The following is a 16,542-nucleotide window of genomic DNA, read 5'->3' on the forward strand; positions in this document are numbered from 1 at the left end:
CAATGCAGGTGAGTCAGGGGAATTACATTAACTTCCATCTTACACAGCCAAGAATGAACACCGTTTGTCCTCACAATGCTTGTAACAAGATAACTCGCACAAACACTGAGCTGAGAAGGACACACACTGTGATGAGATGGGCTCACAGAACATGGACCAGACGCACATCATGTGAGATCAGTCATATGTGAGGGGAGGGAACAACATGGTTTGATCCCTGTTAGACCACAACACAATTCAGCACCCAGAGCAGGAGGAGATGTGGAACGTGTGGAACTGTATTAACATAGGTGAAATGTATATACATGTGGTGAACACCCATGTCACTGTTGAGCTTCTCTTTCTTGAACTTCCTCAGCCTTCCATTGTGCCTTGGTACTTCCCCGAAATCCAAAGTTGAGGTGGAAGCAAACTGCTGACTTCGACACCTTGCTGTCGTGGGTGGGAATCCTCTGGAGAGCTGAAACTTGGAGGGTTCTGTCTGGCTTTGGGTATCCTGCTGTGGAGCAGGTGCACCTCTCTCGGTCTGTAGAATTGGAGGTGCTGGGGTCACAGGGAGAAGAAACTGGGATCAGCTGAACACCCTCTGAGCCACCTGGGTGAATGGTGCTGACATGTTTAGCTGCTGGTCCGCATCCCTATAGGTGCCTGAGCGCCCACAGCTAACCCCCTGAGAAGAAAGAGCACCTTCAATGAGATTGGGTTGCCCTGGCCCCCTCTCTTGCTGCCACTGATAGATTCCATGAATGTCTATAGTGATGGATTGCAATGCCTAGTGCAATGCAGGCCTTAAGTCCTGGACAAAAGTCTCCATGGCAGCCGCAATCCTACAATGATGACCTCCATGCCCTGGCATGCTGGTGTGAGACCTCTGTCTGAATGTGGGGAGACTCCTCATCATACATTGCAATCTGTGGATGATATCTGATGACTCTGCCTGATATTGCATTGTCATTGGCTGCAGCTCCAACATGCATTAAGACTGAGTCTGGAGGCTCATCGTCTGACTCAAACTCAGCAGAACCCTGGCCCCCAGCAGTCCTTTGAGCAGTGTGACCTTGAATATCTCTGCATCTGCCTGCTGTGGACCAGAACCTGTGCTGTGCTCACCAGATTATGACCCGAGCTTGCTTTAGGTCCCACCAAGGTGTGTGTCACTGTGCTGGTGAAGGTGTGGGTGAGCGCTAAAATGGGGTTTCATTTTTTGCATCCTCAGGATCTTCATCCACGGTGTTAAGAGGGCTGGAGATCAAGAGTTAGATATGGGTGCCCCTTAGGTACTCGTTGGAGGTACCTTTAAACGAGACTAGAGATAATACGCTAGTGGCCTCCTTACGTGGCTGAGGACCAACTGAGGTCTGGGAAAATAGCGTTTAATTTGCCAATAATTGCCATTTTAATTGGTTGCCTGCGTCCAGTTGGCGAGTTTGTGATCCATTGCCATTCCCACCCCTGGAAATTGGCCCAGCAGCTGGACTATGTCAGGGAGCCCACCCAATGCCATCCCAAACCATTTTCCTGCCTTCACGCCGCCCAGCCTGTCTCCAGGGCACACACAAAATCCGGCCTTCATTTCCTAACGAACCTTTGTAATTAGAAAAAAACCTTTGTTCTTTTAATAATCTCACGCTTGTTCCACGTAGTAGCCAAATTAGTGATCAGCAACAGTTTTTCTTTATTCTTCAAAATTCCTCATAATTCTGAACGCCTCCTCGAGATTTACTGTGAATTGAAACAGAAGACGTTGGATAAGTTCAGCAGGTCTGGCAGCATCTGTGGAGGGAAGCAGAACTAACGTTTCAGATCTAAGTGATCCTTCGACGGACCACCTATTAATCTTCTTTGGCTTTAGATAAAAGAGCCCCAGGTTCCATAGTCTCTCTTCAAAACAAATGCCTCTAACGCTTGGCATCATCTTAAGTGAATGTGAAGAAATGCTTTTTCCGTGGCCTTGATATCTGCCCTAAGTAGGGAGGCAAAGCTTGACATAATCAGCCCCTTGTTTTGTCGAGGTCGAACCCTCTCCGTGCTTTTGTGTTTAATGCTTCCATTGATAAAACTCTTCATCCCGATACTCTTGTTCAATTTTATTATTTTTTCCCTTCCAATCCATTCATGAGGGAGAATTTCTTCCCCACCGTTATCGTAGGTGTGAAAACATCTACCTTTGTTACTAGGTATGGTCCCCCCCAGTCTGGGGTCTTCCCTCAGGGGAATTTTCGAAATAATTTTCTCCCGAGCTACGCTTGAAAAATGTACTACTTTTTTAAAAGTGTTTTAAGTGCACAGGGTGGATGGGTGAATGACAATTGACTACATTTTTGTTTCCGACTTTATAACAGGCAATTGACATGGCACAATGAAAAATAACCCCGCTGGTCGCAAACCAAAATCAGACTGGCGGCAAGTGCATGAGTGGGTTTTCAGTTCCATTAGGGCGCGAATAACTCACTACTTCACGCACAAGTGAAAATATCATTAAAACAACTCCATCGAGCACTCTTTATTTACTCCAGATTGTTTAGATTGCAAAGCTTGGCATTTACATTTTGAGACTGCAACATGGAGACTGATAAACACACATGTTTAATGAGTGAAATGCAAAATAAATACATCCACTTCACGCACGCAGGTTGACAAATAGGCAAGTGTCGCTTCGGTAAATGAGCCAAGTAAACAAAAAACAACAAGAATGAAATCAATTTACTGGTTGTTGAATAAAATGAAGGTGGGGAGGAATTGGCGAATGGAAAAGCATGGGGACATTGCAAAGTGGCTTGTTGCATGAGAGAGGGGCTTGAGCAGGAGGCTGGCTGCAGACGATGAAGCCAGGAGGTGTTGAGGAGTTGGGCTGGGAGGAGCTGGTGTGCGGGGAGTGAAGTGGGTTAGTAGTTTCCGGGGTGTTGTTGGGCAGGAGGAACACGTGGAGCAGCGGCGCTGTGTCTCTGTCTCGCTCTATCCGTTGGAGTGGGGCGGCAGGAACAGTATCAGGCAGTGCTATCTCGGGCTGTTCCTCACTGCACTCTCTGCTCCCTGCTTGCACTGACACACAGCATCATTCGGCGTCACTGAAAAGTGCCCAGTGTTTCAGCACATTCCCTGCAGTCAGTCGTTGACTGGAAGTCAGCTCTGTCTCTCCCTCTGAGCAGACTGACCCAAGCCCAGCCAACATCAAGAGTGAGCCGATCTGGAGACTGGTTGCGACAGCCTGCATCCGAAGGTGTATTGAGTCAACATGAGAAAACATCACTCCACTGCCACTTCCATCCTGATTATCAGCCTGGGTATCCTCCACCTTGCCCAAGGTAAGTTTTATTCACAAGGTACCTGAATTAAAGGAGCCACTGAACGCCCTTCTGCCCCTGCCTGTGATTATTCGGTTATCAGCACCCCCAGGCAAACAGAACAGTTCAAAAATATAATTTATGTTTTAAATGGCAGCACTTTTTGTGCTGGTAGCCCGACAGTTCGTGATAAAAATCATTTCAAGTGTTTTTTTAAATATATAAAATGACCCTTCAGCGATGTTGGGTGATTCGGACCGAACCGAAGTGGGTTCGAGAGGGAGGTGAAAGTGTGTTGTGTATCTTTTCATGTTGAAATCTGACAATTCCTCTCCGTTTCAGGACGTCATTTATCTATCGCTGGTTGCAGTTTGTGTAATATTACTGGAGCTGAGGAATGTTTTAACCCTCTCAAGCCCTGCTAATGAAAGAGTCCGAGAGCAAAAGATATATTCAAAGAAAACCCCTCGGCTCACCATCTCCCGTCCGGTAGAAGTGAGAGTGTGAGAGAGAGAGAGAGAGAGAGAAAGGGGAAAGTCGGTGTCAACAAAGCGCTTGTTCTATTGTTGATTTCTGCTTAGGGAGTGGATGTTTGACAGGAACTGGAATGGGATGGGAGTGTGGAACAAACATACCTGCTTGTTGGGATGAAGGTTTTGGCATAGGTGGACTGAGATAGCGGCAGGGAAGCGAGCAAAGTGCTCATCAGATTGGGACCTTTGCATTGGAGATATATCTGGCCAGACAATTTCTCTGTGTGCGTGTTGTGCAAAATTGCGCGTTGCTTCACTGATACCGAGTATATGGATGGTCATTTTCTTCTGTGAGCTGTAATATATATATTTTAAATCAGTTCAATAATAAATCGTGGATACTGGTCGGCAAACTTTAATGAAATGTATCATTTTAAACCGGTCCCCTATCCATTGTTAACCGCGCTTTCTTTCGCTCTGTAACTGGGCTGTGGGGATATTTGATTCCGCTTCCCTTAGGTCCTCGATCCAAAAAAAAACTCATCCCCCCTCGCCCGGGGTGAGCTATTTATAAAAAAAAATTATAAACCTCGGATAGTGGGTTAAATACGCCCAGTGGAGCTTGTTGATGAATCTTTCCTCTCCTCCCTATCTGGGAAGGACAAAGCTGAGAGGAATGTTGACTGCGTCAGTGGGCGCTCACTGTCTGTCCACCCAGCTCACCGTACCGCCCCATTCATCACAAAGAGCCCGGGACTGCAAGGAGACACACCAAACAGGCAGGCACCCATTAACAAGAGCATCAGGACCGGGAGACTGGGAGACAAGCAAGAGGGCGCAGTCAGTATAGATCGCGTGTAGTATTGAGGATGGAAACAACTCCCAATGACATCGGTAACATGATGCCATTTCTCTAAACGTCCTTTAACAAAAAGAGGATCAAAGAAAAACACTCGGAAAGCGCCAGGGAGAGGATCGGCTTTCAGCATCGATTGTGGTTTATTTCACCCTACTCAAGTTACCTTGCTGATTACAGAAAGGCCGACTAATCAGCGTTGTGATCAGAGGATGTTCCACAGCGGAGTTGTCCACTATTTAATCACTGATACAGAAATGATAGACAGTAACAGTTCCATTTAATATGCACAGGACGAACTCTTCCACTTTTCTGCAAAACATTTTTTTTCCTGACCCTATTCAGCCTTTGTTTCCTTTTTTATTTTTATTATTGTTGGAGTGAGATTGAGCCGTGATAAAATCCTAATTCTTCATATAGATTGTCAAATCTTCAGAATTAAAACTGAACCCACAGCTCTGTCATGGAGCTGAATATTTTATTACCTTGTAAATTATTAATCACGACGCTGCTTTAAGACCCATGCTGCTGTTGTACGCATGTGTTTCGACACAGCATGCGGGCATGCATGTTTTCAGAACTTATTTTTAGGTAGGTTTCCACTGAATTCAACACTTTCTTTATCCCCAGCTGCGTAAAGGGCTGTCCAAGCACCTCTACAGAGGAACAAAGATTTAAGATGAAGTATAAGATGAAGGGATGGGTGTAATTATTTATTGAACAAGTTAAAATGATTTAAAACAAAATAAAGTTTATTATTTTAAATTTGCTTTTTTGTCTATGCTGTCTATTGATGGAGTAGATTAAAAAAACTGTTTTCAAATTTAGGATTTTCAAACACTTATTAAAATATCAAAACATTGTTAATGTGAGGGTGTATCCATTGTAAAGAACAGATGGTGCACACCAAATCTGCTGTTTTTCTGCTGACTGGTGCTTTGTATCTTTATTTCTGTGAACTTATCTGTCTGACTTTTATTCTTGATTCCATTTTGTTTCTGTGCTTGTCATTTTTAATTAATCTCTGATCTAGTCCCGCTCTGATTCACACCCCTGTCTGCATCAAACTTATATTAAAGAGAACGACCTTCTAAAGAAAATGCTCTTTGTAAAAATAACATGAAGTACATGAATAAGGCTATCTGATCTGTTTCTGAAACCAGCATTGCAGTACTGGTGCCGACAAGACAATTGGCAGTATATAATTAGAAGCTAACACAATGCCACATTGACTTTATTTTCTGGGTGTTTATTGGTTTGCGGAAAATTGGGGCTTTTCACAGTAACTTCATTTGAAGCCTACTTGTGACAAAAAGCAATTTCATTTCATTTCAAATTAGTTTTTGCAATGTGCTCCATAATTTTTAAATGTATGAACTCTGTATATTGGCCAAAAATGAGAAAATGGACAGTTTGAAAAAAAAGGTCAATTTCACAATGGAAGTACTATTTCATAATAACTTGACTATTATTTGTACAGTCAACAGTTGTCTTTGCAAACATTATAATGTTGAAAAAGTAACCTATCCCACAATGGGAGGCTTTCATAAACTGTTGGTGTGAATTGTCTGGGCTTTTCAGCTTACAAGTATTTCCCTATCTGACTTGAAACTTGGATCACTGGAGAGAGATGCGGATAAAACTCAGAGGGAAAGGTCCAACAATCTAATTGATTGCAGCTCTTATTGACCGATTGTTGAGCATCAAACTACTGATTATTTGCCAAAACTGTGACAAGGAAGGTTCATGACATAGGAAAAGCTTAAAACGGGGAGCGCTTTTAAAATTCAAACTGACTGATGGTCAACTCCTGTAGGGATCGGTCAGCAGTGATACATTGAAGTCACCTAATCAAAGAATCAGAATGTACACTGTGTCATTGCTTCTCCCCGATTTTTCAAAATGATGGCTAATATGGAGAAACACATTTGTCATCTGAAAGGAAAAGTCAGTGGCTGATGATCAGCAAAAGGCTTCTTTCGCATTTGACCCAAAACTCGGAGATTTCATGAAACCAGAGCCTCATTTGACAGTATCGCACTGTTCACTGACCATCTGGTGCATCTATCTGGCTGATAAGACAAGGTGTACCCAGGTATGGTGGTGGATTAGCTCAGGCTGTTTGCTGATAAACTTAATTCCCTGAGTAAATTTGTTGTTTGACTATAGTTTATTCCCATCTTGGCCACCAGTACACAAGTGTTAGTGAAGAGCAGTTGGTTGGTTCTCTGGGCTGAATTTGACAAAGTCTTTTCCTGATATGGTACTTGATTCTTTGCCAGTATGCCTATTTATTGCATGAATGGAGCATGTGGAAGCCAAATGGGTAGGTGTGGCAGGATTATCTTCCTGAAGAACATTAGTCATTAGTGAACCAGATGGGTTATTTGCAGTAATTCAACAGCTGTCATGTCTGGTGCTAGCCCACAAATTACTGTATTTATTTAACACAGTTTTACAGCTGGCTATGTTGCGATTTTAATTTATGAGTTCTGGATTGCCTAGCCAGTACTATAGCCATTAGGCTACCACCAAATGTAAAGTAACTAGAGAGTAGACACTTACGATGCTGTATTTGAACGCATATATATCTCTTTCAAAGTTCATTCTAAAAGTTTGAGATTCCTTTACTTTGCATGTGTGTATTGCTGGGCAAATGTCCCCATCAGTTTTGGTGTCAGTACTGGTGTACCTTGGCTGACATTTGGAATTATAGTTTAGAGCTAGTATTAAACCAGGAACATCGGTACAAGGCACTATCTGAGCAAACCTTGATCATAACTTTTTTCAAGTAGCATCCAAGTTGTCACTCATCCAGCAACATAACTTAGTTACCTATCTATCAGAAGGCAGATTCAAGTCTTGTTCCTGGGCCTGATCACTGATCAACTAGCTGACACAGGACAGAGCATTATTGATGGAGTACTGCCGATGGCCGAAGTTAACTACTCTGGTGGATGTAAATCCAGTGGCACTATCTGAAGAACAGAATATTTCTCTCTGTCTTTGTTAAGATTCCTCTATCAATCAACACTACCACGATAGATTATCCATTTACTAATTCATTTACTGCTTGTGTGTAAACTGTCTGCCATATTTGCCTAGAGAGCAGTCAATGCACGTTAAAAGTAATCCTTTATTTGTAAAGCACTCGGCACATCTTAAGGATGTGAGAAATGCAACTTTCTTTTTCTGAACTTGTTTTGCACAATGAAAACAAATTCTCAAATTTGAATTTAAGTTACGTTACAAAATCAGAACAAGTGCATTTCTTGTTTACTGGCATGTTGTTTCAAAGCTTTCATACTCTGAACTTACATCTATAATTTGTCCTATAAGTCAGGATTTTTCAAACTGTGGATCATGACCCGTGGGTGGGTCACAGGCAGGAGTCGGAAGGGTCGCAGAGGGATCGGTCACGGCATTCATGATCGCAGGAGAAATGCCTAATGGTGGCGGCCAGCTTTTAAATTGAGAACTCAAGCTGCTTTTAAATAGACCAATGTAGTCTTCTGGCCAGAAGTTGCAGCAGAGAGCAGGTCACGCACCTGCATGTACACTGATGTCATGCGCCCTGTACATCCGTGCTTTTGGTGCAAAATCACAGAGAAGCAATTCCTCCATTTTCTAGCTGTGAGCAAGCAAGACAACACGACTGTGAAGATGGATCATTTTAAACAACAAAACTGAAATCGGGAGCAAAACAGTGTAAAGATGATTTCTTTACATATGGCTTTGTTAATTGTGCCAATGCAAATCAGGATGCAAAGCCCATGTGTGTTAAATGCAGAGAAGTACTGATAAATTAAAGTTTAAAACCCTCAAAACTTCAAAGGCATTTTAAGACTAAGCGTGGTGAGATTGAGGGCAAACTTCTTGATTTTTTTCAAAGGATGCAGCGCGAACTTAAATGATCAGCTGACGTCTTTTGCAGAAACGTAACGTTGAATGACAAAGCAAGTAGATTATGAGAGCCAAGCAGGCTCATCTGTCACATTAAAGGAAAGCAAAAATTGTGTGTCGCGAAGGTTGGCCAGCATGGGTAGCGAAGGTAGGTTGGCATGGGTTTCGAAGTTTGGCGGTTGGTAAAAGTGGGTCCCGGGAAAAAAAGTTTGAAAACTACTATACAATATCTGGAAGATTGTCACAGTTGACATCATTTTTTAAAATATAAATTTAGAGTACCCAATTCATTTTCTCCAATTAAGGGGCAATTTAGCATGGCCAATCCACCTATCCTGCACATCTTTGGGTTGTGGGGGCGAAACCCACGCAAACACGGGGGGAATGTGCAAACTCCACACAGACAGTGACCCAGAGCCGGGATCGAACCTGCGACCTGTTGACATCATTTTCAGTCTTCTTTCTAAATGCAATCAGTCCTGGTCTGTTAAATGGCCACTATGCAGCTCATGATTTGTAAGCACCGGGTGGTTCACAATATGAAGCATCATTCCCAATAGTTTTTCAAAATTACAAAAGGGCATGCACTAAATACACAAAACTTGACATTTTCTATTTCAGTCATTGAAACCCGTTGGGACTACCATCGTATAAAACTGGAGTCAAGGATTTCTACATCCTCATGACAATTCTGTACTTGAGTGTTGTACTGGGAGGCTGAATCTGCCATTTTTAAAAGCATGCTTTTAATATTTCAAAGTAATATACTTTCTGCTTACAACTGCATCATAAATAATAATTTCCAGAATCATTCAAAGCAGTCAAATCCTTTAATATTCCAATCCTGTCCTGGCTGGCTTCCTATCTCCATAAACGTGAGCTTGTTGAAAATTTTGTGGCCTGTATCTTATAGAACATAGAACATATTTACCCATCAAACCTGCCCTGATCTACATTGACCACTGGCCTGATAATATTGTGATTTTGAAATTCTCGTCCTTGTTTCCAAATCCTTCCATGGAATCGCTCTTCCCTATCTCCAGTCCCAAGGTATCTGCACTCCTCTAATTCTAGCCTCTGGCATCCCTGTTTTTAATTGCTCCAACACTGATCTTGCCTTCAGTCTGTTTCTTGGAAACTAGCCTCATTTCTTCCTTTAAGACTGCCCTTAAAGCTTACTTCTTTGACTCAGCTTTTGTTCATCTCTCCTAATATCTTGTTATGTAGCTCAGCATCAAAATACCTACGCTAATAGTGACACTCCTGTGAAGTACATTGTGATGTTTTTCTATGTTACTATGCTTTATAAATGCATGTTGTTGACATACGATATTTGTATGTAAAAATTGAATTTGGAATATATTGACATGCTAATAAAGGCTGGTTGTTGTACTATACCATATATTCTATGTAATCCTATGTAAAAATATTTTGCAACATAATAACTTGCAATGGAAGAGCTGAATAGATAACTATGTGACCAATGGGAAACAAGATAAATTTGTGTTTCGAAACTGTGCCATGACAGAAACTGTTGCCATTGCAAATCATCAGATTTAAGTCAAGCAGCAGAGAGAATGAGGGATTTAAGATTATGTGGTGCTGCTAGCTTTGGACAGCAAAACCCAACCTTGGTGGCACCTGAGAGATGGGGCAGGACTAGGTTCGATAAATTGGCTAGTTGCCAATGAATTGGCCAAAAGGCCATATTCTGCCCGGAAACAGGTGGTGGTGGGATCCTGTCTGACTGGAATGACTTCCAGAGATCTAAGCAAAGCAGAGTTGAGACGGGGTCACACCAAGAAAAGGGACCTGCTCTCTCTCCCTCCCTCGCGTTTTCTCCAGAAACGCTGTGAACTGCTATATTTCTGAAACTGCAGAGAATAAATCTACAGTGAAAACCATTATAGACTGAGAAGCAGAATCTCGATGTGAAAGTCTGGTATTAAGGACAGTGTGCAAAAGACAACCATTTGAAACAGAGACTCTTTTTTATTATTCACTCCTCACCCCTCCCTTCACTTCTTTTTGTTTGTCTTGTATATGTGTGTGTAGAGGGTGTGGTGGTGAGGCAAGTTAAAGTGGGGAATTAAGAATTAGCTAATAGTTAACCAGTTGCATTTGCTGCATGTTTCATTGTAGTTCTTGCTATAAATAAAAAGTAATTGTGTTTAAATTTACAAACCTGGTGACTGTAATAATTGGGGCGCCAAGGGCCAAAGATTTCGGGTATTTTTAAAAGAATTATTGGTTAATTCAATTGTGTTACAACTCTGGGTCAAGTGGGGCTGGAATTAACTGCGCACTAGTCCAGACGGTTGTAACATAAGGTTGAAGACAGGAGTGATTAATGACAAAGATGACTGTGCAAAGCAGAAGGGATGGAAGAAAATAGATCGAGTGAAGCTGTGAATGGCATCAGGAGAATCATTATCATTGCCTTGGTAGATTCATTGGACATGATTGAACGGCCTCACCTCACCCGACTAAATGATGTGATGAGGTCGTCAAATCTCATGAGAGGCTTCTCATGAGATTTGCGATGCTTGGAATGCCTCGCGGGATCTAATGGGATCTCACAAAGCGTAGCGATCTGGTTCTTGGCGTCGCTGGGCGAGATCAGGATATACATATTTAAATGAGGCAGTAGGCTCATTTAAATATGCCTGCGCCGGATTATCCCAGCACCCAAGAACTAACGCCTATGCCTGGGAGTCGGTGTCATGGCACCATTTAGCACTGGTCCACACAAATGAGGAACAGGCATAATAGCACCTGTGGGATCTGGTCTCCCAAGACATTGGAGATCCCTTGATGGCACCCTTCTCTGCACTGTCCAAGCTGCCCAGGTGGAGCTGCCAAGGTGGCAGGGTGGCACCACCAGAGGCTGATCACCTGGGGGCCTCCGATCACCTGGGAGACACCCCCAAGTGCCGTCCCGCCTCATCCCTGTTTGTGGGGGTGGAGCCTGGCTGAGATCTGCTCAGTTGGCCAATAGAAGCCACGTGGCTGCTCGATCCGGGGGTGGCATAGCTGAGTGAGATTTTGAGTTCTTTTAGCTATGTGCGTCTGGGTCCTGCCCACTGTGGCATTTCACAAGATCTTATTAGATCTCGCAAGGCATAACGACTGTCAGGAATCCTGGGAGAGGCTGTGTCCCATCCTGATTCCAGCAGGGTGCAGCGGGTACATCATGCTGAGTGTAGTTAAATACCGGTGTGGATGTCACCAAAAAAGCCAGTGAAAAACACCCAGCCAAACCCACCCAAAATGGTATTGAGATATTTACCGTTAAATTGTGCCTATTGTTTCAGCTGTTCCTGTCGGAGCTAATTTCTTCCTGTTTCGATTCTATTTTTTTCTCCCCTGTCCAATCTCTTCCAACCTACATCTATGACTTTTCTGATGCCCTCCGCTACTTTAATGGTTTGTAATTTCCTGACCCTAATGATCTCCTCATGTCGTTCATCTATCTATATTCTTCCAACACCACCAGTACAACCTGTGACCCCCTCCACTTCTTACAGGAATGGAGGTGCAACCAGTTCCCATTCACTCTCACCCTCAACTTGTTCTTACATCAAACAACTTCTTCTTTAACTCCTGTCACTTCCTCAAAATAAAAAGTGTTGCCATAGGAACTCTTGTAGATCCCACCTACTGTCCATGAATTACATGGAATGTTCTTTGATCCACTCCCTCTTGTTTTCTGCCTCATTAATCAATGTTTTGTTGCGGCTTCAGGCTCTCACTCTGAACTGGAAATTGTCATCAACTATACTTCAAATTTTCACCTGTCCCTTGCCTTCACATGGTTCAACCCTGTCTTTTCTCTTCCATTCCTTGACTTCTCTAATTCAATTTCTCACAACAGGTTGTCAACCAATATTGACTGTAAGCCCACTATCTCCAGTAGCTGCCTTACCTACACTCCTAACCCGTGCTGTTTCTTGTAAAGACTATTCCATTCTCCTCATTTTTTAGTTCTGATGAAAGATCATCAACCTGAAATGTTAACTCTGTTTCTCTTTCCATGGGAACTGCTTGACTCCCGGAGTATTTCCATAGATTGCATAGAATTCCATAGAATCCCCACAGTGCAGAAGGAGGCCATTTAGCCCATCAGATCTGCAGCAACCCTCTGAAAGAGCACCCGACCGAAGCTCACTCCCCCACTCTATTCCCATAACCCCATCTAATCTGCACACCTTTGGACACGAATGGGTAATTTTTGCATGGCCAATCCACCTAACCTGCACATCTTTGGACTGTGGGAGGATGTGCAAACTCCTCACGGTCACCCAAGGCTGGAATTGAACCCGGGCCCTTGGCACTGTAAGACAGAAGTGCTAACCACTGTGCCAGCGTGCTGCCCCATTTCCAAAATTTTCTAGCATTTACATGCTTTTACCTTGTATGAATTTACTTCAGACTGCTAATATTAGATAATTGGAATATTTTTTCTTTCTTTTTGCATCTGTTAGTAATGGTATTTCTGTTTTTTTTAAGTGCTGCCAATCAAAATGGCAGGGTGCCTTCAAAGTTACTGCAGATGACTTCATGCAACACAAATTAATGGGAATAACAGAAAAAGCCCCAAAATGACCATTAATGATGCGTATTCACATAAAGCTGTTAAAAAAGCTGAATGTATGGTCAACTCTGTACTGTTAAAAACAATCGCACATAATATTCAGGAAATTTGCTTTAATTGTTAATATTTAGTACTGCTATAGGATTTCCTATCTGTAATCAGAGTTGTCTTTCTTATTCTGATCAGTGTCCCACACCCATTAAGTTGCAATGTTCACAGAACTGCTCAGTCGCTACTGAGTGGAAGACCCATAAAACATACCATTAATTAAAGATTAGCAATGCAAGGAAAGAATAAAATGAACAGATATAGATATGAATTTACACATCTTGGAATTTACAGCATTAAAGGCAATAGTAACCACGCAGGGCAATGTAGATGTAAGGAAGGTTGAACTAGGGAATTGTAGGTGTAATAAAATCACATCACTATGGCCTGGTGGCAAAGGGAAGGTACAGCAAGAAATAACTTATGTAGCTTAAATCAATAATGTTAATGTGTACTGTCGTTATGTTTCTAGCTCAAGCTGGTACACAGCTGGAGGACAATGAGTGGCACAGTTATGGACCTACTAGAGATGCATTCAAATATCTATAGTGCATTTAGTTGTCTTAATATTAACTATGGAGTTTGGATATAGTGATTTGCAAAATATATATGTGTCCACACACTGCACATACGTACTTAGTAGTTTGTGAAATGATAATAAAATACCCAGATGGAAGTATATCTCCTCTATTCTTCTCAGAGTTGGAAGAATCAAGTGATCTATGTGATGTTCTTTGCTTTGTGGATGATGATGGCTTCACAGTGTAGTGTCTTACAAAGAACCTCAAGCTATTTTTCAAACAAGGCTTATTTATTAACACTACAACTACACTAGATTTAGGGCAGCACGGTGACACAGTGGTTAGCACTGCTGCATCACGACGCCAAGGTCCCTGGTTCGATCCCGCCTCTGGGTCACTATCCGTGTGGAGTTTGCACATTCTCCCCGTGTCTGCATGGGTTTCACCCCCACAACCCAAAGATGTGTAGGGTAGGTGGATTGACCATGCTAAATTGCCCCTTAATTGGAAAAAATGAATTGGGTACTCTAAATTTATTGAAAAAAACACTACACGAGATTCGAACCAACTTACAAAGATACAAATATTACAGAATACACCAACACTATTCTACCTACAGAGCTTCTGAAAACTCAACTACTCTATCGCACCTAATCACCTACTCCCAGGATCAAGGAGTCATGTGATTAACATGGATACTCTTGATCTCCATCTAGTAGTTTGAAGCACTCATATCAAATTGTTAACCCTTCATTTACCATACAATATACATATTTTCACAATCTATAGAGTCTAGCAGGACAGAATATGATTCTCTTGTGGCAGATCGTGATAAGGAAAAGGAAGCACTGAATGTAGCAAAGGACACAGTTGAAGAAGCAGGAAAGGAAGTGATTGATGAGAGCGGCAAGTAGGCGAAAGGCAGAGGTCTGATGTACTATTTTCCCATGTTAGTGATGAGTTCTGGTTTCCAGCAGAAGATGTTCTAACACATGGACCATGATAAGTAGTTAGATGGCCCAATATTCATGGCAATACAGAGACTGGAATATCTGTTGTCTCCACGGCCTTGCACCTTTGATTAGGTAATGGTACTATTGCCAATTGCGGTCATGATTACAGTACCATTGACACAATAATAGAAGTTTCAAGTCTGAAAGGTCAGACTCCCACTTGTGGAATGTTAAAAGTCCAAGCTGCAGTCAAGGAAAGTTTCAAAACAGTGGGGTTTGTGGATAACCAAGACCTCCTATTGATCTAGTGTTCGACATTTTATGAGGAGGCGGCTCCCAACAGTGACATACAGGCAGATGTGTTTCGGAGCAGCAATTCAAAAAGCTCTACTTTGCTTCAAGAAACACTTCAGAAAGCATTGCAATTCAAGCAGATGATACTTCTGACACTGATGAAGCAAATTATGGATGTTCGTAGATGTGGGCAGTCACAGTAAGCCAATCAATTTACTTGGAAATAAATTGGTGCTCTTATTTCCTGAACTGGGAAGGAGCTGAAAGAATGATAGACACATTACCTGTGTAGAAGTATGCAGATCTTCCAGTAGTAAGCACACTGAGAACTTACCTACGCACACTTAATTACTACTTCTACAGTGTAGAAAATTATTTATCTTTGACTATATCTCACAATCCCTCATTACATTACATACAAACAGAGGACAGAAAAGACAAGCACAGAAATATAATCTAGTTCATTCAATCTGTTTCATTGAGTCATTTTGCAACAAAGCAGGACCCATCTCCATCGCCTTGGAGTGGTTAAAATAAAAAGGATCAAAACGCCCGAGGTAAATTTAGGGAAAATAAATGCTGCGAAATTCATCTCCCACCCTTGAAGGTAATCAAAACTGAGTTCCAGGAGGTCATGATATGTTATTGATCCTGCCTACATTTCTATATGCAATCCTCGCTGTCACGTCCAAGAATTTGTCCAGATAGAGTTATGGATGTTGATATGAATGTGAAGCTTTATAAGGTTTGAACTGTCTGATGTGGGCTTTTTTGGACTGTCTCTTTAAATTTAAGGCAAACTTATTTAGTGAAAATGACATGTGACCTCATGCTAGTTCTGCCAGTGATAAGCCAATAGATGGGCCGAAGTCCCAGCCCTTTACGCTGTTTTTACGAACGGCAAACACACCTGGTCTGGCCGTTCGTAAAAACGGCGGGAACAACTCGCTTTTTATAACCATGGCACCGATTGGCACGGCAGTACCACGGCCGTGCCAAGGGTGCCATGGGCCCGCGATCGGTGGGCACCTTCCGCCGCCCCGCAGTATCCATTCGCGGGGCGGTTGAGGGGCATCCCGGCCCGCGCATGCGCGGGTTTCGCGCAAATACGCGATGACGTCATCCGCGCATGCGCGGGTTGGAGTCTTCCAATCCGCGCATGCGCGGCTGACGTCATATGACGCGTCAGCCGGCGCTAACTCCGGCAAGCGGGCTTAACGAAATTCGTTAAGCCCGTGATGCCGGAGCTTGCGGCGTCGGGCTGCTAGCCCCGACCGGGGACCAGAATCGGTTCCCGATCGGGAAGGGGCCCGGGTTTGACGCCAGCCTTACGATTTCTCCCGTTTTGGGAGAATCGCGCCCTGGATTTTTGGCCTGGTGAGGGCAGGAGAGGGAATCACCGGAGTGAACCATGCTGGAGGTTGGTTCAGAATTCTCAGAATACTAACGGGATGGACCTTTGATGATCACTGGACATTTTGACTCAGCAAAATGAGGACAAGCATGCCCATTGTAAGCTGAGAGTATCTTTGGACAGGTCCTGTAAAGTCTGCAATTCTGCACCTAGCATGATGTAATGTGCAAATAAGGTTCGGGGTTATTGGTCCTTTTCAGTC

General features: G+C 42.9%; 1 protein-coding gene across 2 annotated transcripts in view; it reads left to right on the forward strand.

Annotated features, from left to right (window-relative positions):
- The first annotated feature begins 2,888 nt into the window (after nt 1-2,888).
- Nucleotides 2,889-16,542, forward strand: part of LOC119970548 (EGF-like repeat and discoidin I-like domain-containing protein 3) — a 296,590-nt gene continuing 282,936 nt past the window's right edge. Inside the window, exon 1 of one of the 2 annotated variants that reach the window (XM_038805352.1) lies at nt 2,889-3,305. In XM_038805352.1, the coding sequence (XP_038661280.1) occupies nt 3,236-3,305 (70 nt within the window). In that variant the 5' untranslated portion in view covers nt 2,889-3,235. The remainder of the gene's footprint in view (nt 3,306-16,542) is intronic. The other variant, XM_038805353.1, reaches the window with a different exon arrangement.

This window comes from Scyliorhinus canicula, chromosome 8 (genome assembly GCF_902713615.1).
Source record: "Scyliorhinus canicula chromosome 8, sScyCan1.1, whole genome shotgun sequence".
Taxonomy (NCBI): Eukaryota; Metazoa; Chordata; class Chondrichthyes; order Carcharhiniformes; family Scyliorhinidae; genus Scyliorhinus; species Scyliorhinus canicula.